Source organism: Cyprinodon tularosa, unplaced genomic scaffold (assembly GCF_016077235.1).
Source record: "Cyprinodon tularosa strain WSP-4 unplaced genomic scaffold, ASM1607723v1 ctg455, whole genome shotgun sequence".
Classification (NCBI taxonomy): Eukaryota; Metazoa; Chordata; class Actinopteri; order Cyprinodontiformes; family Cyprinodontidae; genus Cyprinodon; species Cyprinodon tularosa.
In genome coordinates this window covers 426,821-454,589 of record NW_024039180.1, presented here as the reverse complement: position 1 = coordinate 454,589, position 27,769 = coordinate 426,821, and the positions used below count along the sequence as shown (strand labels likewise).

Here is a 27,769-nt window from a genome sequence, read left to right as displayed (position 1 = left end):
GAGACAGGACATTACATGAAAAGGCAAAGACAGAAGATGAGGCAGGTGTATAAAAGGTCAACGCTCCTGTGATAAGGCGTGCTTGAACAGCCTGCTCACAGCGAGCAGTCGAGTGCCTGTTGACACAATACTACTGCACTTCATTGGCCACGGCTCAGACAGAGCAGCACACAAAGACTGAGTCGTTCAAAGGGAAAGATCATTCTGAATAAAACCAATTTTTAAAAATCAGGAAATGTGTGAAATGTCTGTTCAAACTAAAACTAGAATAAAGAAGCGTATAGGTTGGGATAGCAGCGATGACAAGATGGTTTATAAACATAACAAAATGGTTATGTGATAAATTATGCAAGATGTCTCAGTCATAGAACATTGTGCATCAACAGCTTAGACTAAACCCAAAATAAATTCAAATGATCAGACAAAGAGGGATTACAAATGAACATTTCAGTTTGAACTTCATCAGAAGATGTCAGGATCCGGGGCTTTGCCCACCAGAGGGCGCCGTGGATCCAAGCCTGGGGAGCTTGGACTCATCATGACAGAACGATCCAGCCAACAGACTAGCCCAGCAGAATCTTTCTACGCGCTCCTGGAGAGCCCGCTCTGTGCCGTCTGGAGACTCCGGATGTGGAGCCACAATCGGTGGTTCTCTCCATTCCTGAGGTGGAGCCACAGTCGGTGGATCCCTCTGTTCGGGATACGGAGCCTCAGTCGGCGGCTTCCTCTGCTCTGGATGTGGAGCCGTAGTGGGCGGACCTGTTGCTGAGCAGCGGGAGCGGAGACGGCGTCCTTCCCGGGGCTTCTAGCTGAAGCGGAGACAGAGTTTCTCCCGGTGCTTCCTGCTGAAGCGGAGGTGATGCCCTCCTCCAAGGCCCCTGCAGCTTCTGAGACTCTGCTGTGCTGCCGGTTTCATGGCCGGCCACCTGAGACTCTTCCTGACACCCCTGGTTCGCCCTTCGCCCTCCATGGGCGAGCTGTTTTTTTGTTTTTGTTTTCTTTGGGGCGTCTGGAATCCGCCCTTGAGGGGGGGTACTGTCAGGATCCAGGGCTTTGCCCACCAGAGGGCGCCGTGGATCCAAGCCTGGGGAGCTTGGACTCAGCTTGATCAGCTGTTTTCTATCTGCTGATTAAGGAAGCTCCCTATATAAGCTGAGCGTGAACTTCCCTCTGTGCTGGATCGTGTGTCTTACCTGTGCCACCATGCCTGTCTGAGCCTTGAACCTGCAGCTTCTTCTGGTTTCCAATAAATATTGAACTTTTAATCCTCCCTCTGTGTCTGTGAGTCTGCATTTGAGCTAGTAAACCATCGCATCATGACAGAAGAATTACCATTTTAATTTCAGTTTGGTGACAACTGGATGAATTTTCCACATGCAGACATGGAAAACTTTGAAGCCACCCAAGGAAAATGTGTAAAAGCATTGAAATAAATCAGAACTTTAAGACCAGGTTAGTGACTCACACATTCATCATCATCATCCGTCAGATAGACGAGGTCACTATTCCGGGTTCGCCTCCTGCAGAGGTTCCTACCTTAGACACCTACGATGTTCTCTGAAGTTCTGTCTTAAGTAAACATTTCGTTAAACCTAAGATTCCTTTAGTTCTGAGGCTGGCATAAGGTTAGGTTATGGTTAGGTATGGTCTGGCAGGGCCGGCCTTGCTGATAATTGAAACAGCTACTGGGGGTGCCTTCTGCTAGCCTGACGTAGTCCTACTCAATTCTAGTCAGAATGAGTCTGATGCTGCTCCATAGAGCTGTGATTATGGGGCGTGTTTTGAACGAACCAGGAAAAAAAATGCCTCTGCACTCAATTGGACAGACCTACAACCAATAAGAGCAACGGAGTGCGTGACGGATGTTAAGCGACGCATAGCATAGCAAAAATCAAAGCGTGCAGTTGCACGCCTAGAATAAGAAGATGAGACTTGATCACGTTTCTCTGTTCCTCTTTTAAAATAAAGAACACAAACTCTCAGTCATCAGAACCTTACAACACCGGGCAGAACATGTCCCCACTAAAACAGATGGGAAGCAAAAAGAACAGAAACACATCAAAGATGCTCTCCGAAACTGTGGATATCCAAACTGGGCTTTTATCAAATCAGCAAGGAAATCCAAAAGACACGCAACAGAAGACAGCGATGGGAAAATTAAACGCAAAAACATCACAATCCCTTATGTTGCTGGAGTGTCTGAAAAGCTCAAGAGGATTTTCTCCAAACACAAGATCCCAGTACATTTCAAGCCAAACCAAACCCTTAAACAGAGGCTAGTGCATCCGAAAGATAAAACCCCCAGACCAAATATGAGCGGAGTGGTATATGCTGTTCAGTGCAGCGAGGAATGCTCTGATCTTTATATTGGAGAAACCAAACAACCTCTCCACAGACGCATGGCCCAACACAAAAGAGCGGCCACCTCTGGACAAGACTCCGCAGTACACCTACACCTTGTGGACAAAGGACATTCTTTTGAGGACCAGAATGTCCATATTCTGGATAAAGAAAATAGGTGGTTTGAGAGGGGCGTGAAGGAAGCCATCTATGTTAAGAGAGAAAAACCCAACTTTAAACAGAGGTGGTGGACTGAGATTCCAGCTTCCAAAAACATACAATTCAATCATAGACATGATCCCTTCCAGATATCACCAAACCCCCCACCCCATCACAGAGGAACGAGGGACTTACCCGCTCCAGCCGGTGAACAACACCTCCTTAACGACCAACCCTTAACAATCATAGACAGGTTTCAGGTATTACAGGAGACAATCCCCCCCCCTTAATGGCAATCCCCCCTTTAACGACCGACCCCTAGAATCATAGACAGTTTCAGATATTACAGGCTAACGATGGAACTAACTTCCCATTCTTCGGTTTCTATTGCATGTTTCCAAGCGATACAAGGCGTTGTCTATATAAGACTCAAACTCACTGCAGATCCAGACATTTGAATTGAGAAAGCTTCCTGGAGAGGTGGCGAAACGTCTTCAAATCTTGAAAACCAAGTCCAGTGGATATTTTTTGAATTTTTACGGAATCTTTTAAAATTAATTTGCTGTCGATATCTTCTAGAACAGACCTAATAGCAGAATCTACTCACCTCAACTCTCCTTCGGCAGCCATTGTTGTTGTCACCAAAGCGCGCTTTGGTCACGTGGTTGATTACGTTACTGTTGATCATCTGTCCATCATCGTATAAAGCCCGCCCTGACAATTTCATTGGATCGCCGGAGGGTGGGCGATCATACTCGCGCTACTATGGAGCAGAGCCAGACCGAACTTGCCAACCTCAAACCTTGTGGGCGGGACTAAGTTCGGAATGGCACCCAGGCTAGCCTTCTGCTGGAAAGGGGGCAAAATTGTAGAATGAAAAAAAAAAGTCCATCTATCCATTCTCAGCTGGAGATAGGCACCAGCATCCCTCGCGACCCCGTTTGGGATGGGGGATGGGATTGGACATCTCCAGCTATCTACAGGAAAGAGGCGGGGTACACCCTGGACAGGTCACCAGTCCATCACAGTCCAACACGGAGCCAAACAGGACAAACAACCATTCATGCACACACTCACACCTAAGGAGAATTTACCGAAGCCAATTAACCTAAAAGTCATGTTTTTGGACTATGGGAGGAAGCCAGAGTACCCGGAGAGAACCCACGCATGCTCAGGGAGAACATGCAAACTCCTACCCACTGCTCCACAGAGCAGCCCCATATATACTATATATCTATTTTAAAACTATTTTGCCTTTGCTGCTAGGAAGTCCAAATAAGTTAAAATTTAAACAACACAGGGAATGGTGTTTAAGATTATCTTTTTGTCTAAACAGCCATCAATCTTTCCTAACTGGACCCAAAAATAAAGGCCCTGAGGTCAGATCTTAGTGCTCCTCTATTGTTGAAAATGACTCTGGTTGCACATTGTAGTATAATGTGAACAATGTTGACCAAAATAGAAAGCGGGAATGTATCTACAATGACTCTTGTTTTGATTGAGTAATCACAACATAGAGCTGACATTGCGCAGCTCTATGTTTTAGATTTTGCACACATTGTATTTGCACACAATATTAAGTTGTAGGTTACTGTGATATCCTAATTTTATCCCTCATACTTATATTTATTCCACAGGTTTTGCCTTTAAAAAAGAGTTTGCATGAATATTTAAAAGAAAATTTTAATAATAATGCAATGACTGTGGAGTTGTTATTTAGGAAGAGTGCAAATTCATCGTTTCACTATTATATCTGGTAATTGTGAAGTTCGGGTTAGGTTTATTTTCAGGGTTTTTGGCATAGAAAACTTTGAAAACAACAGGAAATCGATACATGTCAACACATGGTCCTAGCTACATATAGGAAGATGAGTGTGTATGATTACTTGTGAAAAAATACATGAGTCACCACATTTCCTCTGTGCTCTTGTGAGGAGTTGCTCGTTTGTCTCAGTCAGTGCAGTATGTGTTTATTTGTCAGGGTGTTTGTGTGTGCATGAGTCGCCTATGGCTTCTATCTATGGAAGCAGAGAGATGAATGGAGCCCTGTGAAGCAATGTTGATTACACCAGCTCTTTCCTTCCTGCTTTGTCTTTCTGCTGCACAGAAATAAGGGAAACAAGAACACAGACAAAATCCTGCAGTTAGAGAGAGCCAAGATGGAGAAATGAAGAAAGGAATAAATTCCTTTAAATATGTAATGAAATGGGACGGATGAACCCAGTATTCAGGCGAGACAGACAGTGGGAAATTTCAAAATGTTTAATGACAAAAGAAAGAAACAAAACAGAAATGGAATGCAGGGCTGTGGATCTGCAGAGCTGCTGTGGCTGTGGGGGAAGGCGGAGCATCGCCCATCACTGGCACTCTGGATGGGAAGAAACAAAGTTAAGTGACCACAATAATCTGACAGAAGATGATTGTCCGTGTGAGTCACTTACCTGGTATAATAGTTCAGTTCATAGTCCAACCAGGGGTTCCGACCTGAACAGGAACAGACATATCCAGAGTTCCAGGTATCCACAGAGCGTTCAGGCATGTTCAGAGTTCCATGAGTCCAACAACAAGCTCAGACAGACACCCTCAGATGGAGAAAGGTGGGCCAAGTGGTTGAGAGGAGACAGAGACAAGACATGGTACAAGGAGAACTGCAGAACTTTAAACTGGCTCCAACTTAGAACCAGATATTCGGGACTTTAAACTGACTCCCGCACGCCGAGCCAAACAAGACCAGAACAGGCTCAGCAGAGAAGAGCCAGGACATGATCAGAAGACATGAGACAAACACCAAAAACCTTTCGACACAATGGTCTCCAAAAGCCATTACATGAACCACAGACATAACTTAAACCAACAAAATAGAATAATGATCTGACCCCAATAGCTGGGCTTAAGCGTATATAAAGCAGAAGGAGTAGGTGGATGAGATGGATGATAATTAGAGAGTGGGAAGGGTACAGCAGGTGAATTTAGTGAGAAATTAGATCAGCTACCAGAGCTGCGATCATGACAAATTTAGGAGATTTGGTAAACAGACGTAGACGATAAACATTTTTAACAGTAGTCTGCAGATTAAACTGTTAATAAGATAGAACCAGGCTTTCAATAAAATTTGCCCTTAAAGTCCTCTGAACAGATGCAGTGCATATGTAAAAGGTTTGTTGCCTATCTTTATGATAATTAATGCAGGTGGTTGACAGAGTGTCAGGCTCAGAACAGAAGGATCCAGTATTAGAGGCGGACAGACAGATTTTGCAAAGCATTTATAGCATCTGCGTTTAAAGTGGGAACCTCTGCGGGTGGGGTCAGCAGGTTAGTGACCATCTCTTTCTGGCAGGTGTGTAAAAATTAGTAAATAGATCAGACACCAGTGCCAAGATCATGACACAAAGCTGTTTTTTGTGTTTTTAGAGTCTTTGAGTTTGTAATCAGTTAAAACGTTTTAATGATAAAACTGTTTTGTTCTCTCCGCTCTCTCATGTTGCCACAGTACCTGTGACTTACAAAATAAGCTCATGTGCGAGGTATTCAACATGCTGGTTGAATACCTCGCACAGCGGATGTCTTAAACAAAGTGAGAACTAAAAATTTGAAAAAAAAAAACAGAGACACTACAAGCATAAACAAACTAATGTTTGTTTATCATTTCTTAACCTAATGAAGGTCCCTAATTTGGTTATCTTTAACATGACCTCATGACAATCCCATAAAGCTGTACAATATTCCCAGAGTGTCATTAGAGAACGTTACATCAGAGATCACATAGATCCCAAATGGTGCTCCCCAAGGCTCCATCTTAGGGCCCCTTCTTTTCACAATTGTCTTTCTACTCCCGAATCAGATCTTAATAAACATCAACATCAGTTAAAATAGTGATACAGACAACATCCAGCTGTACATATCCACTTCAGCAGTTGACTCATTCCAGCTCTGGATAAATGCAGAAAAAAAAACATCATCCCATGGATGAACAAAATGTTCTTTAACTGAATCAACCTAAACTGAAGTCATAGTTTTTGGACAAAAGGAAGAGTGGCCACAGAATATGTGTGAATATAAGTTTGGTGTTATAATGGACTCAAACCTTAACTTTTAGCGGCTCATAAACACAGGAACTAAGTCTGTCTTCTATCAGCTGAAGAACATTTCCAGGATTAAAGAACTAATGTCTCACCAGGACCTCACAAATCTGTCTAAAAAAGTGGATAAGAAAGCTGCAGCTGATCCAGAATGCTGCTACTTGCTTCCTCACTAGGACTAAGATAGTGACGAACATCAGCTCAAAGAATAGACTTTAGAATCTGGGCTACATGACTAAACTTCCCTTGCCTCTAAAATGTGTGTATCTCTTCTGTATTTAATAATAAAAGTGTAAGTTAAAAATCTGCCTACATTTTTATTAGGATCCCCAGTAGCTGCCAGATTGATGATAACCTCCCTAGGGTCCTCAAAATAAAAATCAAATTAAGCTACAAAAGTAAATTAACACTGCTAGTTCACTAAACACCTGCTGATCCAAGAAAAGAGGATTGTATAAAGTCAATGACTGGATGAAAGCAACTGGTTTTCTTGAAAAAACAGCGAACCTTTGATCTGACTTTGTGATGTGGTTGATCTGGATATATAAAGTGACCTGAGATGACATGAGTTCTAAAACTTACCTTATGAATCAATTTAAATAAATAAATAAACTTTTCTGTAGATGTTGTGCTTGACCTAGTTCTCTCCTTCAGCGGCTCAGTCTAGTATCTCTAGACTGAGCTGTTTATTTGTGGTATTTCATCTGAGTAGAGGATGTTCTTATGGATGAGTTGGAAGTATTTCTACTTTGTATTTCTGTGTTTTCTAGTTGGTTTTGAGTTGCTGCTGCTTAGCTGGCTGAGGGAGGCCTGCATTACTTGGTGGCTGTGTACTGCATTGTTTCAACACTTAGACTTAATGTTTCTCGGTTTGGTTAACAGCATATCTCTGAGCTAACATCCCCCATCTGGTAATCATCAGGTCTTCTTCTGGTCTTTATCAGGTCTTCATAAGGTCTCCATCAGGTCTTCATCAGTTCTCCATCAGGTCTTCTTCTGGTCTCCATCAGGTCTTCGACAGTTCTCTATTAGATCTTCATCAATTCTTAACCAGGTCTCTGTCAGGTCTTCATTAGTTCTCAATAGAGTCTTCAGCAGATCTCCATAAGTTCTCCATAAGGTCTCTATCAAGTCTATATCAGGTCTCCATCAGGTCTATATTAGTTCTCAATAAAGTCTATATCAGGTCTGCATCAGGTCTATATTAGTTCTAAATAAGGTCTATATCTGGTCTCCATCAATTCTCTATCAAGTCTTGACCAGGTCTCCATCAGGTTTTCATTAGGCCTTCAGCAAGTCTTCATCAGTTCTCTATCAGATGTCTATACCAGGTCTCCATCACGTGCATATCAGTTCTCAATTGGGTTTATATCTGGTCTGCATCAGTTATCTATCAGCTCTTCATCAGGCTTTCAGCAGGTCTCCATCAGGTCTCTATCAGGCCTTTATCTGGTCTCTATCAGGTCTCTATCAGGTCTCCATCAGGTCTCTATCAGGCCTTTATCTGGTCTCTATCAGGTCTCTATCAGGTCTCTATCAGGTCTCCATCAGGTCTCTATCAGGTCTCTATCAGGCCTTTATCTGGTCTCTATCAGGTCTCCATCAGGTCTCTATCAGGCCTTTATCTGGTCTCTATCAGGTCTCTATCAGGTCTCTATCAGGCCTTTATCTGGTCTCTATCAGGTCTCTATCAGGTCTCTATCAGGTCTCTATCAGGTCTCCATCAGGTCTCTATCAGGCCTTTATCTGGTCTCTATCAGGTCTCTATCAGGTCTCTATCAGGTCTCCATCAGGTCTCTATCAGGTCTCTATCAGGCCTTTATCTGGTCTCTATCAGGTCTCTATCAGGTCTCTATCAGGCCTTTATCTGGTCTCTATCAGGTCTCTATCAGGTCTCCATCAGGTCTGTATCAGGTCTCTATCAGGCCTTTATCTGGTCTCTATCAGGTCTCTATCAGGTCTCTATCAGGTCTCTATCAGGTCTCCATCAGGTCTCTATCAGGTCTCTATCAGGCCTTTATCTGGTCTCTATCAGGTCTCTATCAGGTCTCCATCAGGTCTCCATCAGTTCTCTATCAGGTCTCTATCAGGTCTCCATCAGGTCTCCATCAGGTCTCCATCAGTTCTCTATCAGGTCTCTATCAGGTCTCCATCAGTTCTCTATCAGGTCTCTATCAGGCCTTTATCTGTTCTCTATCAGGTCTCCATCAGGTCTCCATCAGTTCTCTATCAGGTCTCTATCAGGTCTCCATCAGGTCTCTATGAAGTCTATACCAGGTCTCCATCACGTGCATATCAGTTCTCAATTGGGTTTATATCTGGTCTGCATCAGTTCTCTATCAGCTCTTCATCAGGCTTTCAGCAGGTCTCCATCAGGTCTCTATCAGGCCTTTATCTGGTCTCTATCAGGTCCCTATCAGGTCTGTATCAGGCCTTTATCCGGTCTCTATCAGGTCTCTATCACGTCTCTATCAGGTCTCCATCAAGTCTCTATCAGGTCTCTATCAGGTCTCCATCAGGTCTCTATCAGGCCTCTATCAGGTCTCCATCAGGTCTCTATCAGGTCTCTATCAGCTCTCTATCAGGTCTCTATCAGGTCTCTATCAGGTCTCCATCAGGTCTCTATCAGGTCTCTATCAGGCCTTTATCTGGTCTCTATCAGGTCTCTATCAGGTCTCTATCAGGTCTCCATCAGGTCTCTATCAGGTATCTATCAGGTCTCTATCAGGCCTTTATCTGGTCTCTATCAGGTCTCTATCAGGCCTTTATCTGGTCTCTATCAGGTCTCTATCAGGTCTCCATCAGTTCTCTATCAGGTCTCTATCAGGTCTCCATCAGGTCTCCATCAGTTCTCTATTAGGTCTCTATCAGGTCTCCATCAGTTCTCTATCAGGTCTCTATCAGGCCTTTATCTGGTCTCTATCAGGTCTCTATCAGGTCTCCATCAGTTCTCTATCAGGTCTCTATCAGGTCTCTATCAGGTCTCTATCAGATCTCTATCAGGTCTCTATCAGGCCTTTATCTGGTCTCTATCAGGTCTCTATCAGGTCTCTATCAGGTCTCCATCAGGCCTTTATCTGGTCTCTATCAGGTCTCTATCAGGTCTCCATCAGTTCTCTATCAGGTCTCTATCAGGTCTCCATCAGGTCTCCATCAGTTCTCTATCAGGTCTCTATCAGGTCTCCATCAGTTCTCTATCAGGTCTCTCTCAGGCCTTTATCTGGTCTCTATCAGGCCTTTATCTGGTCTCTATCAGGTCTCTATCAGGTCTCCATCAGGTCTCCATCAGTTCTCTATCAGGTCTCTATCAGGTCTCCATCAGGTCTCTATGAAGTCTATACCAGGTCTCCATCACGTGCATATCAGTTCTCAATTGGGTTTATATCTGGTCTGCATCAGTTCTCTATCAGCTCTTCATCAGGCTTTCAGCAGGTCTCCATCAGGTCTCTATCAGGCCTTTATCTGGTCTCTATCAGGTCTCTATCAGGCCTTTATCTGGTCTCTATCAGGTCTCTATCAGGCCTTTATCTGGTCTCTATCAGGTCTCTATCAGGTCTCTATCAGGTCTCCATCAGGCCTTTATCTGGTCTCTATCAGGTCTCTATCAGGTCTCCATCAGTTCTCTATCAGGTCTCTATCAGGTCTCCATCAGGTCTCCATCAGTTCTCTATCAGGTCTCTATCAGGTCTCCATCAGTTCTCTATCAGGTCTCTCTCAGGCCTTTATCTGGTCTCTATCAGGCCTTTATCTGGTCTCTATCAGGTCTCTATCAGGTCTCCATCAGGTCTCCATCAGTTCTCTATCAGGTCTCTATCAGGTCTCCATCAGGTCTCTATGAAGTCTATACCAGGTCTCCATCACGTGCATATCAGTTCTCAATTGGGTTTATATCTGGTCTGCATCAGTTCTCTATCAGCTCTTCATCAGGCTTTCAGCAGGTCTCCATCAGGTCTCTATCAGGCCTTTATCTGGTCTCTATCAGGTCTCTATCAGGCCTTTATCTGGTCTCTATCAGGTCTCTATCAGGTCTCCATCAGGTCTCTATCAGGTCTCTATCAGGCCTTTATCTGGTCTCTATCAGGTCTCTATCAGGTCTCTATCAGGTCTCCATCAGGTCTCTATCAGGTCTCTATCAGGCCTTTATCTGGTCTCTATCAGGTCTCTATCAGGTCTCTATCAGGCCTTTATCTGGTCTCTATCAGGTCTCTATCAGGTCTCCATCAGGTCTCTATCAGGTCTCTATCAGGTCTCTATCAGGCCTTTATCTGGTCTCTATCAGGTCTCTATCAGGTCTCTATCAGGTCTCCATCAGGTCTCTATCAGGTCTCTATCAGGCCTTTATCTGGTCTCTATCAGGTCTCTATCAGGTCTCTATCAGGCCTTTATCTGGTCTCTATCAGGTCTCTATCAGGTCTCTATCAGGTCTCCATCAGGTCTCTATCAGGTCTCTATCAGGCCTTTATCTGGTCTCTATCAGGTCTCTATCAGGTCTCTATCAGGTCTCCATCAGGTCTCTATCAGGTCTCTATCAGGTCTCCATCAGTTCTCTATCAGGTCTCTATCAGGCCTTTATCTGGTCTCTATCAGGTCTCCATCAGTTCTCTATCTGGTCTCTATCAGGCCTTTATCAGGTCTCTATCAGGTCTCTATCAGGCCTTTATCTGGTCTCTATCAGGTCTCCATCAGTTCTCTATCAGGTCTCTATCAGGCCTTTATCTGGTCTCTATCAGGCCTTTATCTGGTCTCTATCAGGTCTCCATCAGTTCTCTATCAGGTCTCTCTCAGGCCTTTATCAGGTCTCTATCAGGTCTCTATCAGGTCTTCATCAGGTCTCCATCAGTTCTCTAGCAAGTCTTCAGCAGGTCTCTATCAGTTCTCTGTCAGGTATTCACCAGTTCTTTATCTTGTCTTCATCAGTTCTCTATAAGGTCTTCCTCGGGTCTCTATCAGGTCTTCAGTAGATCTTCAGCTGGTCTTAATCAGGTCTCCATCAGGCCTTAGACAACGCAGCTCCTTTGAAAATGAAAACCGTTAAAAATAGAAAGCTTGCTCCTTGGTTTAATGCAGAGCTGCGTACTTTGAAGCAAAATGCTAGGAAACTGGAGAGAAAATATCGCTCCACAGGCCTGCGAGAGTCCTTCCTAGTCTGGAAAAATGGTTTACTGCTGTATAAGAGGACCCTTTGTAAAGCAAGAGCAGCATACTTCTCCTCATTAATAGAGGAGAATAAGAATAATCCTAGATTTCTTTTTAATACAGTTGCCAAACTCACCCAGAGCCATAGCTCTGTTGAACCGTCCATTCCACCTGCTCTTAGCAGCAATGACTTTATGGGATTCTTTATAAATAAGATTGATCTTATTAAAAATAAGATCATAAGCACTCCTCTATCCGCGATTGTACCTGAGGTAGTCATGGAATCTGAACTGGGTTTAGACTGCTTTGATCCAGTTGAACTCTCTGAATTAGCAAAATTATTGTCTTCATCTAAGCCTTCAACTTGTATGTTAGATCCAGTTCCAACCAGGTTATTTAAGGAGGTATTCCCTTTGATCTCCTCCTCCATTTTAGATGTGATTAATCTATCTCTGTTACAGGGATATGTACCTAAAGCTTTTAAGGTTGCTGTAATTAAACCTCTGCTTAAGAAACCGTCTCTTGACCCAGATGACTTGGTCAATTATAGACCTATATCCAATCTTCCTTTCTTATCCAAAATTCTTGAGAAAGTAGTTGCCAAACAAGTTTGCGATCACTTCCACCATAATGAACTTTTTGAAGAGTTTCAGTCTGGCTTTAGAGCTCATCATAGCACTGAAACAGCTCTGGTGAAAGTCACTAATGATATTCTCATGGCCTCAGATAATGGACTTGTATCTGTGCTCGTCCTGTTGGATCTTAGTGCTGCATTTGATACAGTTGACCATAATATTCTTTTAGAAAGACTTGAATATTTTGTTGGAATTAAAGGAACAGCACTAGACTGGTTTAAATCTTATCTATCTGATCGAATTCAGTTTGTTCATGTTAATGATAGATCTTCAACACGCTCAAAGGTTACCTGTGGAGTACCACAGGGATCAGTGCTAGGACCAATTCTCTTTACTTTATACATGCTCCCAATTGGTAGAATTATTAGACAGCATGGGATTAATTTCCACTGTTATGCTGATGATACCCAGCTATATCTGTCTATAAATCCAGATGAAGCTAACCCATTACATAGATTACAGGCATGTCTTGAAGACATAAAAACCTGGATGACTCTTAACTTTCTGCTTCTGAATGCAGACAAAACAGAAGTTATAGTCTTTGGACCAGAGTCTCTGAAAAAGAAACTGATTAGCCAGTCACTTCATTTGGATGGGATTAAACTGATTTCAGATAATAAAGTAAAAAATCTTGGTGTTGTTTTTGATCAGGACCTGTCATTTAAATCCCACATCAAAGAGGTTTCTAGAATTTCCTTCTTTCATCTGAGGAACATTGCAAAAATTAGAAATATCCTGTCCAGGGGTGATGCTGAGAAACTAGTCCATGCATTTGTTACTTCAAGGCTGGACTATTGTAATTCTTTACTATCAGGAAGTCCACAAACTGTAGTTAAAAGCCTTCAGCTGATCCAAAATGCTGCAGCCAGAGTTCTAATGAAAATTAAAAAGAGAGATCATATCTCGCCTATCCTGGCTTCTCTTCATTGGCTTCCTGTTAAATGAAGAATAGAATTTAAAATCCTCCTTCTCACATATAAAGCCTTAAATGGCCAAGCTCCATCTTATATCAGAGATCTGATTGTTCCTTATGTTCCTAACAGAGCACTTCGCTCTCAATCTGCAGGTTTACTAGTGGTTCCTAGAATTTCTAAAAGTAGAATGGGAGGCAGATCTTTTAGTTATCAGGCTCCTCTCCTGTGGAACCAACTACCAGTTTTAGTCCGTGAGGCAGACACCCTGTCTACTTTTAAGGCTAGGCTTAAAACTTTCCTTTTTGATAAAGCTTATAGTTAGAGTGGCTCAGGTTATCCTGAGCTATCTCTATAGTTATGCTGCTATAGGCTTAGACTTTTGGAGGACATAGGGACCCCCATTTCATCATTCTGCTTCATTCTCTCTCTGTTCTCCTATTCTGCAGAATCTGTTAGTTCAATCTCTAACCTTCTGCTCTCTCTGCTTTTCCTCAGAGTAGCTTTGCCTCGTCTGTTCCTGTTTGGCTGTGACATCATCCTGGAAAGAAACATCAGCTGTGCTGCTTCTATCAACACCCTTGTTTATAGATGTTGGAGATCGGCCTGTTTTCCAGTGTGGTCCTGTTTCTCTGACCGTGACTGAGTGGATGTGCTTTCTTCGTCCTCTGGCATGGGAGCTGCCTTGGAGCTCGTCTGCCTGGCTGTGTGTTTCCTGGACGGGGCCGCCTTTTACAGCTGCTTTTTGTATCTCTGCTTCTGTCTCCTTGAACCCCAGTCGGCCTCGGCAGATGGCCGCTCACACTGAGCCTGGTTCTGCTGGAGGTTTCTTCCTGTTAAAAGGGAGTTTTTCCTCTCCACTGTCGCTACAAGCATGCTTAGTGTGGGGGATTGTATTTGAGTCAATGAGTCAATGCAATCAACTGGTTTTCCTTAGATAGAAAACTTTGTATCAATTTGATCTGGTTGAACTGTAAAGTGCCTTGAGATGACATGTGTTGTGAATTTGGCGCTATATAAATAAACTGAATTGAATTGAATTGAATTGAATTGAATTGTTCTTCACCCTCCCTCAGCTCTGGCTCCACAGACGGTATTTATTGTCATTGGTGGTTTTAGTTTTTTTTTATTATCTTTGCTTGAATGATGTGTTTGATCAGAGATGAAAAGAGGCACTGTGGGGGTGTTGGGGTGGGGGCACTCTGAACATGTATCGCCCATCACTGCCTTGACTGCCTCCTAGCCACACCTATATTCCCTCATCCACATTTTGATTGGTGCAGCTGCCGGCAGCAGTCTGCTAACTCTCTCCTCTGCTCAACCCCCACCCCCCACCCCCCTCATTCTCTGTCTATGCTGCTCACCAGTGAATTAGTCCGCTCAGACTCTCGCCTCTTCATCTCGTTCTCCTCCTCTATGTCCTTCTCTCCTTTGGAGCAGACGGAGAAGCATCGACACAGAAACAGAGCCACAGAGGAGCAAAGGAGAAGCCAGAAAACATAGCCTGCTGGGAGCACCACCAGCTTCTGAACATTTACAACGACAACAGATAAACCTACGCGTGAAACAGATGCAAAGCCAGACGGAAGCAACAGATTGCCCCTTAGGTACAACTGTTGCTGCAATTGATGGTGACCCAACGGATCTGAGACGAAGCTGCAATATCTGGATTTGAAGAGACAATTTCTCTGAATGAAAGGAAAGCAGTGGCTCTGCTCAGAGCAGAAGGAACTAACAATGCAAGGTGACAACAGGAGAGATTTTTGATTCATCTGGAAAAGCGACACAGTGAACATCACCTTTACCACAGTCTCCATCACCTCTTCATCCTTTTTCAGACACCAAAGACCACAAGTCGTTTATTTGCACTAAATATATGGAGGATGTGAGTTCAGAGGTATGTTGTGAACCAAAAACGTAAACATCAAGTCCAGGTGTTGTTAAGATGCAGGCAGGAGTCAGCAAGTGATGCCAGTAAATCCACCAGGGAGACCACTTGTGAAGACCAGACCCCAGAGGGTGAAAGATGCATGCAAGTATCTCACTGCAAGCAAAGGCTGGCACAGGTTCTTCTCAAGCAAACACGGCATGAACGTGAAGGAAGTGAGCATCCATTTCTTGCGCCTCTACTTTCCCTTGGATGCTTTTTGCACCTGTGTAGCACACTTCTCTAAAGTCTTCTCACAATTTCCTCTTCCTGAACTCCTGCTTAAAGTGCTATAACTGAATCCGTGCGAAGGTTCTGGTGGGTGTCGGGGTTATTGTCCAGACTCTTGTTTTCGGGGTGAAGTGAATCTGCCGTGGGGGCAGCAGACAGCCGTCCAAGACGCCGCGAGCCGTACTCCGCGTGAAGAATGCCCAGCCGCGCTTGGCCAAGCCGGCCGACCCGGGCCCGACGCCGGGCCTCTACATGGAGAGATCCCAGAGCCGCATCAGCCTCTCAGCGTCCTTTGAGGCCCTGGCCATCTACTTCCCCTGCATGAACTCCTTTGATGAAGACGATGGCGGTGAGTGGAGAAGAGCGCACAGTGAGGTGCTACTTGGTGGCATGAAGGGTAGATCCATTCAGAAAAGGTGGACAAGAGTTCGGCTTACTTTATCTGTGTTCTCAAGTCACATGACTTTAATTGGAGGTTTGATGCTAATATGCAGACATCAATCCAAAAGCTTTAAGGAGTTTGCATGCAACTGCTGCAGGAATTTAACTATTTAGTTAATAAATGCTCTGATCTGATCCTGATTTTATCATTTAAACCACTGCAGCATTTCTGCATCAGGCACACAACACAGTCATACGTCCAACTCTACAGATATACTAAAAGCTTCACATTGATTAAATAGAAATGATAGAATCCAAATATAAAAAAAAAACACAAATAATAATCTTCCTTAGTAACATTAATTTTAAGATATTTAGAAGAAGTTTTGAACTTAAAAAGCAGATGAAAAACCTGTTGATGCTGGATTTTACGGGGATGTAATGTGTTTAGATACGGGCTGGATATTATTACTCCTGATTTCCTGTCAGACTAATCTTGTCTGGAAAACTGCTGCAGTAGATAATCTTTTCAGTGCACTCTGATTGTAAAATATTAAAACATGTTTTATTTAGTGATACAATACACGGATCTTTGAAGTAAAGTTTAAGGTTATTCCGTATTCACATAACATTTCTGTCCAGACTACAGTCCTACCATAAATGCTTCAATATCAGCGAATTGTTTCATTAAAATCACAACTTTGATTGTATTTTATTGGAGTTTCCTTTTTAATCTAGAATCTAAATTGAAGTGGAAGAAAAATTAAGAAAACTTTTCAATGTATTTTTTCCTCCCAAATGGAAAATCTTGAAAATGAGATGTGAAATTTTCTTCAGATTTCCTAAGCTGTTGAAACAACTTCCGCTGCAGCTGCAAATGATCTGGTTCTTAGTAAGATAACAAGAATTAGATTTAGAGTAAAATTTTCTTATTTTAGGCCTCCAACCATAAATGATGTAGGACTTTGCCCTGCAACAGAAGGGTTGTCAGTTCAAGCCCCTGCTCTGGCTCTTAGTGTTGTTGTTTCCTTGAGCAACATGCTTCCCCTACATTTCCTGCATTGTCTGCTGATGGTGGTCAGTGTACGGCAGCCTTGCTTCTGTCGGTGAGCTCCAGGGCAGCTTTGGCTATAATGTAATTTGCCTCCATCAGTGTATGCTTCAATGACTGAATGTAGTGTAAAGCTGACTTGAAAAACTTTTTATTATTTCATTTAAGAAAGTCTTGTCACGGGAAGTTTTTTTCTTCATAGACAGACTTATTTTCGGGGACATTTACTTTTAGATTTGGTGTTTTTTTAGCTTGTTATCTGAGACCTATTTGAAGGTGGAGTCCAAATTATTGTTGACGTGAAAGCCCAGGTATTTGAAACTCTCCACAGTTTCTATGTCCTTTTCCTGGATGTTCACAGGGGAGTTAGGTGAGGGCTTTCTCCTGAAGGCGATTACCATCTCCTTGTTATTTCTGGTGTTAAGACACAAGCAGGCTCGGACTGGTAATCTGTGATACCGGGCATGTCCTAATTTCAGAGTGCAAGGGCCGGCCCGCCTTAAAATTATACCGCCCCAACACTTGATCTCCGTCCAAAGCACCTACCCGTGACAGTACAGTAAATAACTCAAGGAGCTCCATGAGTGGGCCGGTGATGGACACAAGAGAAAATGCACCTAAAAAAAAATTCAGCTTGCAATGAAGGTCAACTAAGCTAATCTGAGTTGCTCTTTAATCATTAGTTCTTTCAGGAATAAGAACCGTCATCCTTGCTCTACCTTTTTGCTCCCTTTAAGCAGAAGATGTCCTAAAACAACAAACACAAACCCGATGACTAAAGGAGGTCAACTTTCTGTAGAGATCTGAGGAAAACAAAAAGCTGCATCCAGTCACTACGGAGCATGCATATTATTTTACTGGTGATTTTCTCTGGTTCGGCTGCTCAGTGGGGCAATGGGTAGCACAGCTGCCTTGCAGCAAGAAGGATCCGGGTGCGGTTCGCGGCCTGGGGTCTTTCTGCATGGAGTTTGCATGTTCTCCCTGAGCATGCGTGGGTCCTCTCCGGTCACTGCAGCTTCCTCCCATAGCCCAAAAACATGACTGCTGGACAGCTGGAGATATGCACCAGCACCCCTTGTGACCCCAGCCATGATAAGCATGATGGAAAAAAGATGGATGAATGGATTTTCTCTTGTTATCGTTATATTCTGAGTTTTCCAGATAGTTTATCATGTTTTATTTTAAAGTTATTGTCTGTTTTCTTGCTGTGTTCCTTTATGGCAACTGAGGCGCATTGCTGCGGCTGATGTTCTCAATAGGGAGACTTATAAAGGTACCCCTCTGTCTCTGTGCTGTCCTCTGTCCAGGATATCTCTGCTGTCAGGAGCAGCATCAATCGGGAAGGGAAGAGTGAGGAAGCTAATTGGTTTTTGCTTTTCTTCTTCATGTGTTTATTGCTGGCAGCTAACAGCATCTGTTATTCCGGCAGATCATTAAACATGATCTTAATTGATTATGATAGGAGTCATGTTAAGGACTTTGTCCTAAAAGTTTTACTTGGAGAGTGATATTACCATGTCGGGAGAAGCATACCTTCCTCCATGCAGGTGACGCTCCATACAGATCTGACAGAAGAGCATGAGATAATCAGAGCGAAGCGGCAGGCCGTGGTTTGTGGCTGTCAGACTAATTAAATGCTAATATGGTGGCTGATTGTGGCTGACTGCAGCTAAATAGAGGCCTGATTGCAGGTTAATTCTCACTCTCCGCCTCTCTAAGTGTCTGTTTGTCAGACTTCAGCTCTCTCCAAGTCTTCTGTCCTCTCTGGTTTGAAAACTCGTTATGCAGGTTAATTCTGTCCTTCCTTCACAAATTGGCTTTAATTGTTTTACCACTTGTTTTCGCTCCACTCCCATTGCTCTCCGTGGTGCCGTTCACGCTTGCCTTAACACCCATCTGGTGTAATATTCAGAAAAAAACCAGACCAGAAGAAAGGCTTTAATGCATCAGACATGACATGAGATGAAGCACCTCTGCTGCCTCCCAGGGAAGCCTGGCAGCTCACAGCTCCATCTGAGCTAAATCTACCAGAAAGAAGCCTTAACCATGAATAAATGATCAAGCACTGCTTTGGAAACTACAAGTTTTAAACTCCCTTCTCTGAATGACCTAAGTAAGTTATTGTTAGGGTTTCTGTCTATTTCATTGTGAAATGTTTTGTATGACCTTCATATAGTGTAGACCTAAACCACACATTAGACCTTCACAGGAAAATGTCCTTTCAACATGCAACACTGAGAGTGGGGCAGGATTTAAATCACAGACATTATAGCCACATGTGATTTATTCCTGAACACATTAGAGCGTCTAACACATCAGTATCCAACCAAACTGTGCCATAAACGTTGCGAGCCTAGTGTTAATTAACTAATGTACAAAAAACATTGAAACCAAAGCAGGTTTTCCAAACTAAAGATATTACATGAGATCAATGGCATAAGACCGGACAGATGGACCCAGTATTCAAGGAGAGTCAGACAAGGGGAAGTTACAAACATTTAATGACAGAAAATAATAAAACAGAACGGGACGTAAGGCCGCAGAGGAAAAGCGGACCGCAGCGTCTGCAGGTGGGGGGTAGGGAACCGCCTAATCAGTGACACTCTCAAGGTAACACTCTCAAGAAGGTAAGATCCAGCCGATGGACTGCCAAACGGGCTGCGGCTCAAAGCCATCCAAAGTGTCCCTAATGCAGCAACCCCAGTGAGGAGGCAGGAGACCGATCCAGGTCAGAGAAACAGTCTAGAACCGGACAGTTCCAAGACCTGGGAGTCCTTAGCCCGAACAGGGGTTCCGATCCGAACAAGAACAGACAGAACCAGGGTTCCAGGAATCCACAGTGCCTTCAGGCAGGTTCAGAGATCTATGAGTCCAGCAGCGAGCTCAGACAGACATGCTCAGAGGAAGACAGGGAGGCTCAGTGGTAGAGAGGAACAAAGACAAGACATGGTACCAGGCTAAATGCAAAACTTTAAACTTGTCTCCCCTCAGCCAAAACCCTGAGGGCTCAGTGGAGAGGAGCCAGGCCGTGATCAGGAGACAGGAGTCAAACATTAAAACCTCTAAATCCACTGGCCACTGGAACATGAACCAGGGACTAAACTAAAACTCATAACAAGCATGAATAAAGGACATGACAACATAACACAAACAACCTAATACACAAATAAACTAAGAATTACAAGAGCAATGATCTGACCCTGATAGCTGGGCTGGGCTGTATATATAGCAGAGGGAGCAGCTGATAAAGATTAATGATAATTAGAAAATGAGGAGGGAACAACAGGTGAATTAATTGAGTAATCAGATCAGCTACCGGGGCTGCGATCAAGACAATCAGAAAAATTATCTCTGGAAGTTTGGAGGTTAAAATATGAGAGTTAACGTTATGTAAATCTTTAAGTACAAATCATAAAGTTATGAGTACGACTTAGAAATAAAAAAAAAAAACGTACCTGCACCTCCCCACAAAGCTGTTATACTCCTTACCTGTTGGTGGCAGTAATGCACCTAATGGTTGTTAAGAAAAGGAAAACAATCATCAAACTTATAGGCTATGTGCTTATTTCCGTCTTCTTCTCAATCAATGGTCGGTGAACAATTTTCATGTGGAAATTTCAAACAATGGGAAGCATAGAGCTATAAACTTGTGATTTGCACTTTTATTGTATTGTAACAAAGTTGTAACATTTTTAACTTCTAAACTGTATGAATGGACTGAAAAAAATAAAATAAAAAATAGGTTGAAATCCTGAAATGTATTTAGGGTAAATAAGTTATTCATATTTGTGAGCTTGCAGCCTTTTTTGATTCAGAGAACGCCTGTTCATAGAAGCCAGAAGTGGTTTGTATGGAGTCCCCATAGTGACAGACAGATAAATCGCTTTATAAGACCTTCTTAATTCAGGTCTCAGATCTTTGAACTGATTTTAAGGTGCCATTCTCCTCACTGTTCAGGCTGGTTTATGCTCAGACACCAGGTCGTCTGCGTGTGCCGCAGTTAACTCAGATATGCCCCCCACCCCCCACCCTTCAGTGTGAGCGGCCATCAGCTGAGGAGGACTGGGGTTCAAGGAAACAGAAGCAGAAATACAAAAAGCAACTGCAAAAAGTGTGTCCAGGAAACACATAGCCAGACAGATGAGCTTCGAGCCAGCTGCCCATGTGAGAGGAGAAAGAGAGCACATTTAGTTAGTCACAGTCAGAGAAACAGGACTACACTGAAAAAACAGGCCGATTTCCAACATCTATAAACAAAGGTGTTGATGTCAGCAGCACAGCTGATATTTCTCTCCAGGATGGAGTCACAGCCAAACAGGAACAGACCAGATGAAGCTACTATGAGAAAAAGCAGAGAGAGCAGAACGTTAGAGATTGAACTAACAGATTCTGCAGAGTGGGAGAATAGAGATAGAATGAAGCAGAATGATGAAATAGGGGTCCCTATGGTCTCCTGTGTATGATCCAGGCTCTTTCAAGGTTCCAGCATTGAATATCTGGACCCTCAGTGGTCTGCCAGCAGTGAACACGTGGCTGTGTCCTTGTTCTAAAAGCAGGAAGAGAGGGTCTAACAGAAAGCAGCACATTGAAGTAGTAGAAGAGGGAAACGAGCCTCTGCCTCTGGGTTGGATGGATGTGTGATTGTTCTCACTTTCTGATCCCTGGATTAAAGCCTCGTGTGGAGGGGCCCCTAAATTCCTTGTCCAGGGAGACGTCCAGACGTGGAGGAAAGAATATGCTATCAATCTGCTCTCATGATGCGTTTGGAAAGCAGAGAAAACCAAAAGGGATGAAGCATGAAAAAACCCAATAGACTACATTTATATTTACTTTACTTCTAAAGAGCAGAGATCAGACCAGCAGAAATCCCTTAAAGGAATAGTACACCCAAAACATGATTAGGCTTCCGTAGCGTCGTGAGCGCGCATGCGCGCGCTTTCAGGAAATCCTATACACTACTGTTTATGCTCTAAAAACATTCTAAATGACTTCGTTTCGAGTAAATTCTGGATGCTACCCACTCAGGACACTTGGAATACATTGGACGAGCAGTATGGAGGAATATTGACACGTTTTTTGTGGACTTTTATGGACCTTTCTGCCTCGGGCGCCATAGACCTCCATTATTTGAATGTCAGCAGACAGCAAGAAGCCTCCCAGATCTCCAGATGCATTTGAGATATCAAAAAAGTACTCCAGAGTGTTGTTCAGCACGGGGGTGAGTAGAAAATGAAGGCTAATCATGTTTTGGGTGTACTATTCCTTTAAGTGGTGAAATAAAAGCAAATAAGAATAACTGTAGAATATTAATGCAAACCTCTCTGATGATCAGTCTCACACGCTGCCTTCTGGATGTGCTATCTGCCACCTCAGGTGTTTGATTTCTTTGTCACAGAGTGACTGTTGAGATGAATCACCTGCATGAAGCCGTAAATACAAGACATGACAAATTAAATGCTCACTCAGCCGGTCAACGACCCCACTGGTTCCGGTCTCCAGCTCCATATCAGCATTCAGCTCCTGCTCATGTGAGGGACAGACGCCCCTGGAAGAGTAGGTGCTATCTTGGCTGTCTGGTGTCCTCCAGACTTTCTCATGTTCTGCTTCTCATTGTCAGTTTTCACACTTCCCTGTGAGTCTACGCTTGTTGCACTCAGCTGTGTTTTTGTGCATGAAAAGGGAGCAAAAAAGAGTGAGAAGCATGTTAATTTAACAGAGTGGAGTGTGCATGCCTTTTATTTCCCTCTGTCTCCTTCCTCAGTAGATCAAACATTTCAGCTCTGTGCATCTTCCCCTGTTTTTGGAGAAAAAACAAATATCTTTTCTGAAATCTGTATTGAGTTGATAGCTGCAACCTTAACTCCTTCAGGACAGTAGGGGGCAGGCTCACAGCGAGGCTCGTGGGAATTATCATGAGCTTATAAACAAGAACAACCCTGAGGTTGGGGGTTCGAACCCACTCCCACAGACTGCCACTCTGGGTCCCTGAGTAAAAAGACCCTTAATCCCACACTGCTCCCAGAGGCACCCCCTGATGGCAGCCCACTGCTCCCCAAGGAGTTGAATACAGAGAGTTCATTTTGTTCTGCTGTACTTGTCACAGTGTTACGACAATACAATGCTAAAAAATAAATTATAGATGATTTTGTAAATTGTCTTTATTTTAAAAAATACAGAAAGTTTATCCAAATTGTAGGACTAGATTAAGTTACATTTTTTTTATTGTAGTTATCATTGCTTTATGATTCTGCATATCCAATACTCCTTCAGCTCCCTCTTCACCTCCTGCTGCTAATGGCTGCTTCCTCTGTGCTGCTCTCCTCACAAATTCTCTCTGTGACCTCAGAGGGTTGATCCATCTCTGAATGACTCATGTGACCCATTGTTACATTCATGATTTTTTGCACAGTTTCTATTTGGGCTGGGCGATATAGAAAAAAAGCTTATTGATAAAAAAAAATGCATATTGATCGATATCGATAATTATTGAAAAGATTTCAAACCATATTTTATGTGCAGCCCTGCCTGGACATTTTATGATATTGCTAAATGATTTAATTTTAATAAAGAACACAAACACAGACTTCGAATTAAATCTTTATTTAAAACAATTTAACAGAATTGTTTTGAAGAAAAATAACTTAAGAGACCTGGGTTATGTTATTAAATACTGACAAAGAATAAACTAAAGTGACCAGAAAAGTGACCAAAATAAATATAACAAATAAATAAATGGACGCCCCCCCCCCCCCCCCCCCCTTTAACCTGAGTTATTACTTTGAAGTTTCTGGCCCCTCAGCATTTTTCTCTCAATCGTTAGAACTACGTGGGAAACTGCCCAGAACTGAATATATATATATATATATATACATATATATATATATATATATATTTTGTTTTTTTTTTTCCCGAAATTCCCGAAGATTCCTCGGAGGACGACGCAGATGCGCGCCGGGGCCTACACAGCTCGTACTCCTGTGGGTGTGAGCGGCCGAGATGATAAAAAAAAAGTTGGTTGTGTTATCAGACTTGGTTTCCACTGGTTCCCGACACATTTTATAGATGACTGTGGTTTGTTTTTTGTCCGACTTGCCATGACCGAAATACTGCCAAACTGGCGAACTACAAAAACCTTTCTTTGAAACAATTTCCTCCGCCTCTCCTTGCTGCGACATCTTCATGTTGTGGTTTGTGAGGGCGGTGCTTTGTGACGGCGTCTCTGGGTCCGCGATTGTGATTGGTTGGGAGGAAGTAGTGACTAGCATAAACCTACATGCTAGGCTACAATGAGAAGGAAGGAAAACTGCGTTTCTTTTTTATCGAACTTTTATCGACCCGCTTTTTTTCTATTGCACCACACGTCTATCGACCGATATATATCGTTAATGAATTATCGCCCAGCCCTAGTTTCTATCTTAGTCAGTTCAATAACATGCTGTTTTTCTTTTGCGCATCCCTGATGTTGCTGCTATTTTCAAATATCCATTGTTGTAAAAAAAAAAATGTCCACAGATGTATATCAGTTTTTTTTATTCTCCAGGAGCATTATTGTGTTATTTTTATACACTTTTCTATATATTTTTTTTGCTATAATCTTTTTTGCTGCTGTAACACCAGAATTTCCCCATAGTGGGACAATAAAGGGTTTTTCTATTCCATTCTAATTTTCCTCTATGTAACGTGATTCAAAGAGTTTCACTTGATTTGTTTTATTTCTGATAGTTAAAAATGTCTCTTCTGTTATTTTCAGTGACTATAATTTCTGGTGATTTTACTTATCGTATCTTTTTCCCCCACTGTTCTCACTTAAGGAAAGGAAGAAAAGCAGAAAAATATAAATAGAAAGCCACTGTAAGACTTCTACACACTGGGCTTCTATGAACGTGGTCATTGATGTATAGCAGCAGATAATGAGACAGAAATGTATATGAAGTTCCTGTATGTAGCGGAAAAGATGGCAGACTAAGAGGAAACAGATAAGCCTTCTGTGAGCTTTGGGGCAGAAGACATGACCCAGAAAAGTCAGGATTAAAAAATTGGACTGCTTGGAAAGGAGGTCTATTCTATAGGGAGGAGGAGGAGGAGGAGGAGAGAGTGATTTGTTGCACTGTGCAGCTATGGCTGCCAGGAGCCTCGGCCGCTAATTGGAGTTTAATCCAGAAATTGCAGCTCTCATTGTTTCCTACCATGAACTGCAGAAGCTGAAGAACGGTCAAGTATGATGGTTGACCGGATGGTGGAGGACCCATGGTGGTGGCACAGTGAGAAGAAGAAAGAGAAGAATAGAGATGAATGACAGTGAAAAGTTAAAAAACAAGTTCTGGAGACCTCATGGTGGTGGCCCCATGGCGGAGGCCCAATAATGGTGGCATCATGGTGGAGGAACCATGGTGGAGGCTCATAAGTGTGACCACATGGTGAAGGCCCATGGTGGTGGCCCATAATTGGGGCCACTTGGTGAAGGCACATGGTGGTGGCCCATAATTGGGGCCACTTGGTGAAGGCACATGGTGGTGGCCCATAATTGTGGCCACTTGGTGAAGGCCCATGGTGGTGGCCCATAATTGTGGCCACTTGGTGAAGGCCCATGGTGGTTGCCCATAATTGTGGCCACTAGGTGAACGCACATGGTGGTGGCCCATAATTGTGGCCACTAGGTGAACGCACATGGTGGTGGCCCATAATTGTGGCCACTAGGTGAACGCACATGGTGGTGGCCCATAATTGTGGCCACTAGGTGAAGGCCCATGGTGGTGGCCCATAATTGTGGCCACTAGGTGAAGGCCCATGGTGGTGGCCCATAATTGTGGCCACTAGGTGAAGGCCCATGGTGGTGGCCCATAATTGTGGCCACTTGGTGAAGGCACATGGTGGTGGCCCATAATTGTGGCCACTAGGTGAAGGCACATGGTGGTGGCCCATAATTGTGGCCACTTGGTGAAGGCACATGGTGAAGGCCCATGGTGGTGGCCACTAGGTGAAGGCACATGGTGGTGGCCCATAATTGTGGCTACTTGGTGAAGGCACATGGTGGTGGCCCATAATTGTGGCCACTAGGTGAAGGCACATGGTGGTGGCCCATAATTGTGGCCACTTGGTGAAGGCACATGGTGAAGGCCCATGGTGGTGGCCACTAGGTGAAGGCACATGGTGGTGGTCCATAATTGTGGCTACTTGGTGAAGGCACATGGTGGTGGTCCATAATTGTGGCCACTTGGTGAAGGCCCATGGTGGTGGCCCATAATTGTGGCCACTAGGTGAAGGCCCATGGTGGTGGCCCATAATTGTGGCCACTTGGTGAAGGCATATGGTGGTGGCCCATAATTGTGGCCACTTGGTGAAGGCACATGGTGGTGGCCCATAATTGTGGCCACTTGGTGAAGGCCCATTGTGGTGGCCCATAATTGTGGCCACTTGGTGAAGGCATATGGTGGTGGCCCATAATTGTGGCCACTTGGTGAAGGCACATGGTGGTGGCCCATAATTGTGGCCACTTGGTGAAGGCCCATTGTGGTGGCCAATAAATGTGGCTACTTGGTGAAGGCCCATGGTGGTGGCCCATAAATGTGGCTACTTGGTGAAGGCACATGGTAATAGCACATGATCGCTTTCCTCTAAAAGTCTACTAGTTAATGACTTGATTTGTGATAATCACATTGACTTGTTTTGCCTTACAGAAACCTGGCTGCAGCAAGAGGATTATGTGAGCATAAATGAGGCAACTCCTTCAAGCTATTTAAATTTTCACATCCCCAGAAGTTCTGGGCGAGGAGGAGGAGTAGCAACAATCTTCCAGTCTGACTTACTGATTACTCCCAAAACAGTTAATACCTACAACTCTTTTGAACATTTAACCCTTAATTTCCCTGATCCAAATTTCAAGGCAAGAAAACCTCTTCTTTTTGTAACTTTGTATCGTCCACCAGGTCCTTACTCTGAATTTTTAGATGAGTTTTCAGAGTTCCTTTCTGATTTGGTATTAAATACTGACAGGGTCATCATAGTGGGAGATTTTAACATCCATGCTGACATTGAAGGCGATAGCTTAAGAGCAGCCTTTAATGCTATCTTAGACACTATTGGCTTTGTTCAAAATGTGAATAGTCCCACGCATTCTCATCTTCATACTTTGGATCTTGTGCTGACATACGGCATAGAATGTGAAGAAATAACAGTATTTCCTCACAACCCTGTCCTCTCTGACCACTTTCTAATAACCTTCAGGATTACTTTAACAGAGTTCTCCTCCCCCAAAAGAAGGTTCAATTTTAGTAGATCTTTATCAGATAGTGCAGTTATAAATTTTAAAGAATCTGCTTCACTTTCTCTCTCCTCTGTGTCACTGAGCAGTGCTGCAGAGTGCAAAAGTTTAGCTTATTCCCCTTCACAGGTTGATGATTTTGTTGATGGGGTTGCTAGTTCTCTGCGTATTGCCTTAGACAACGCAGCTCCTTTGAAAATGAAAACCGTTAAAAATAGAAAGCTTGCTCCTTGGTTTAATGCAGAGCTGCGTACTTTGAAGCAAAATGCTAGGAAACTGGAGAGAAAATATCGCTCCACAGGCCTGCGAGAGTCCTTCCTAGTCTGGAAAAATGGTTTACTGCTGTATAAGAGGACCCTTTGTAAAGCAAGAGCAGCATACTTCTCCTCATTAATAGAGGAGAATAAGAATAATCCTAGATTTCTTTTTAATACAGTTGCCAAACTCACCCAGAGCCATAGCTCTGTTGAACCGTCCATTCCACCTGCTCTTAGCAGCAATGACTTTATGGGATTCTTTATAAATAAGATTGATCTTATTAAAAATAAGATCATAAGCACTCCTCTATCCGCGATTGTACCTGAGGTAGTCATGGAATCTGAACTGGGTTTAGACTGCTTTGATCCAGTTGAACTCTCTGAATTAGCAAAATTATTGT

At 43.3% G+C, this 27,769-nt stretch overlaps 1 protein-coding gene across 1 annotated transcript in view; it reads left to right on the top strand.

Annotated features, from left to right (window-relative positions):
* The first annotated feature begins 14,610 nt into the window (after positions 1-14,610).
* rims4 (regulating synaptic membrane exocytosis 4) overlaps positions 14,611-27,769 on the top strand; it is a 63,311-nt gene continuing 50,152 nt past the window's right edge. The window contains exon 1 of the mRNA XM_038300745.1: positions 14,611-15,767. Coding sequence (XP_038156673.1) covers positions 15,671-15,767 — 97 coding nt within the window. The 5' untranslated portion in view covers positions 14,611-15,670. The remainder of the gene's footprint in view (positions 15,768-27,769) is intronic.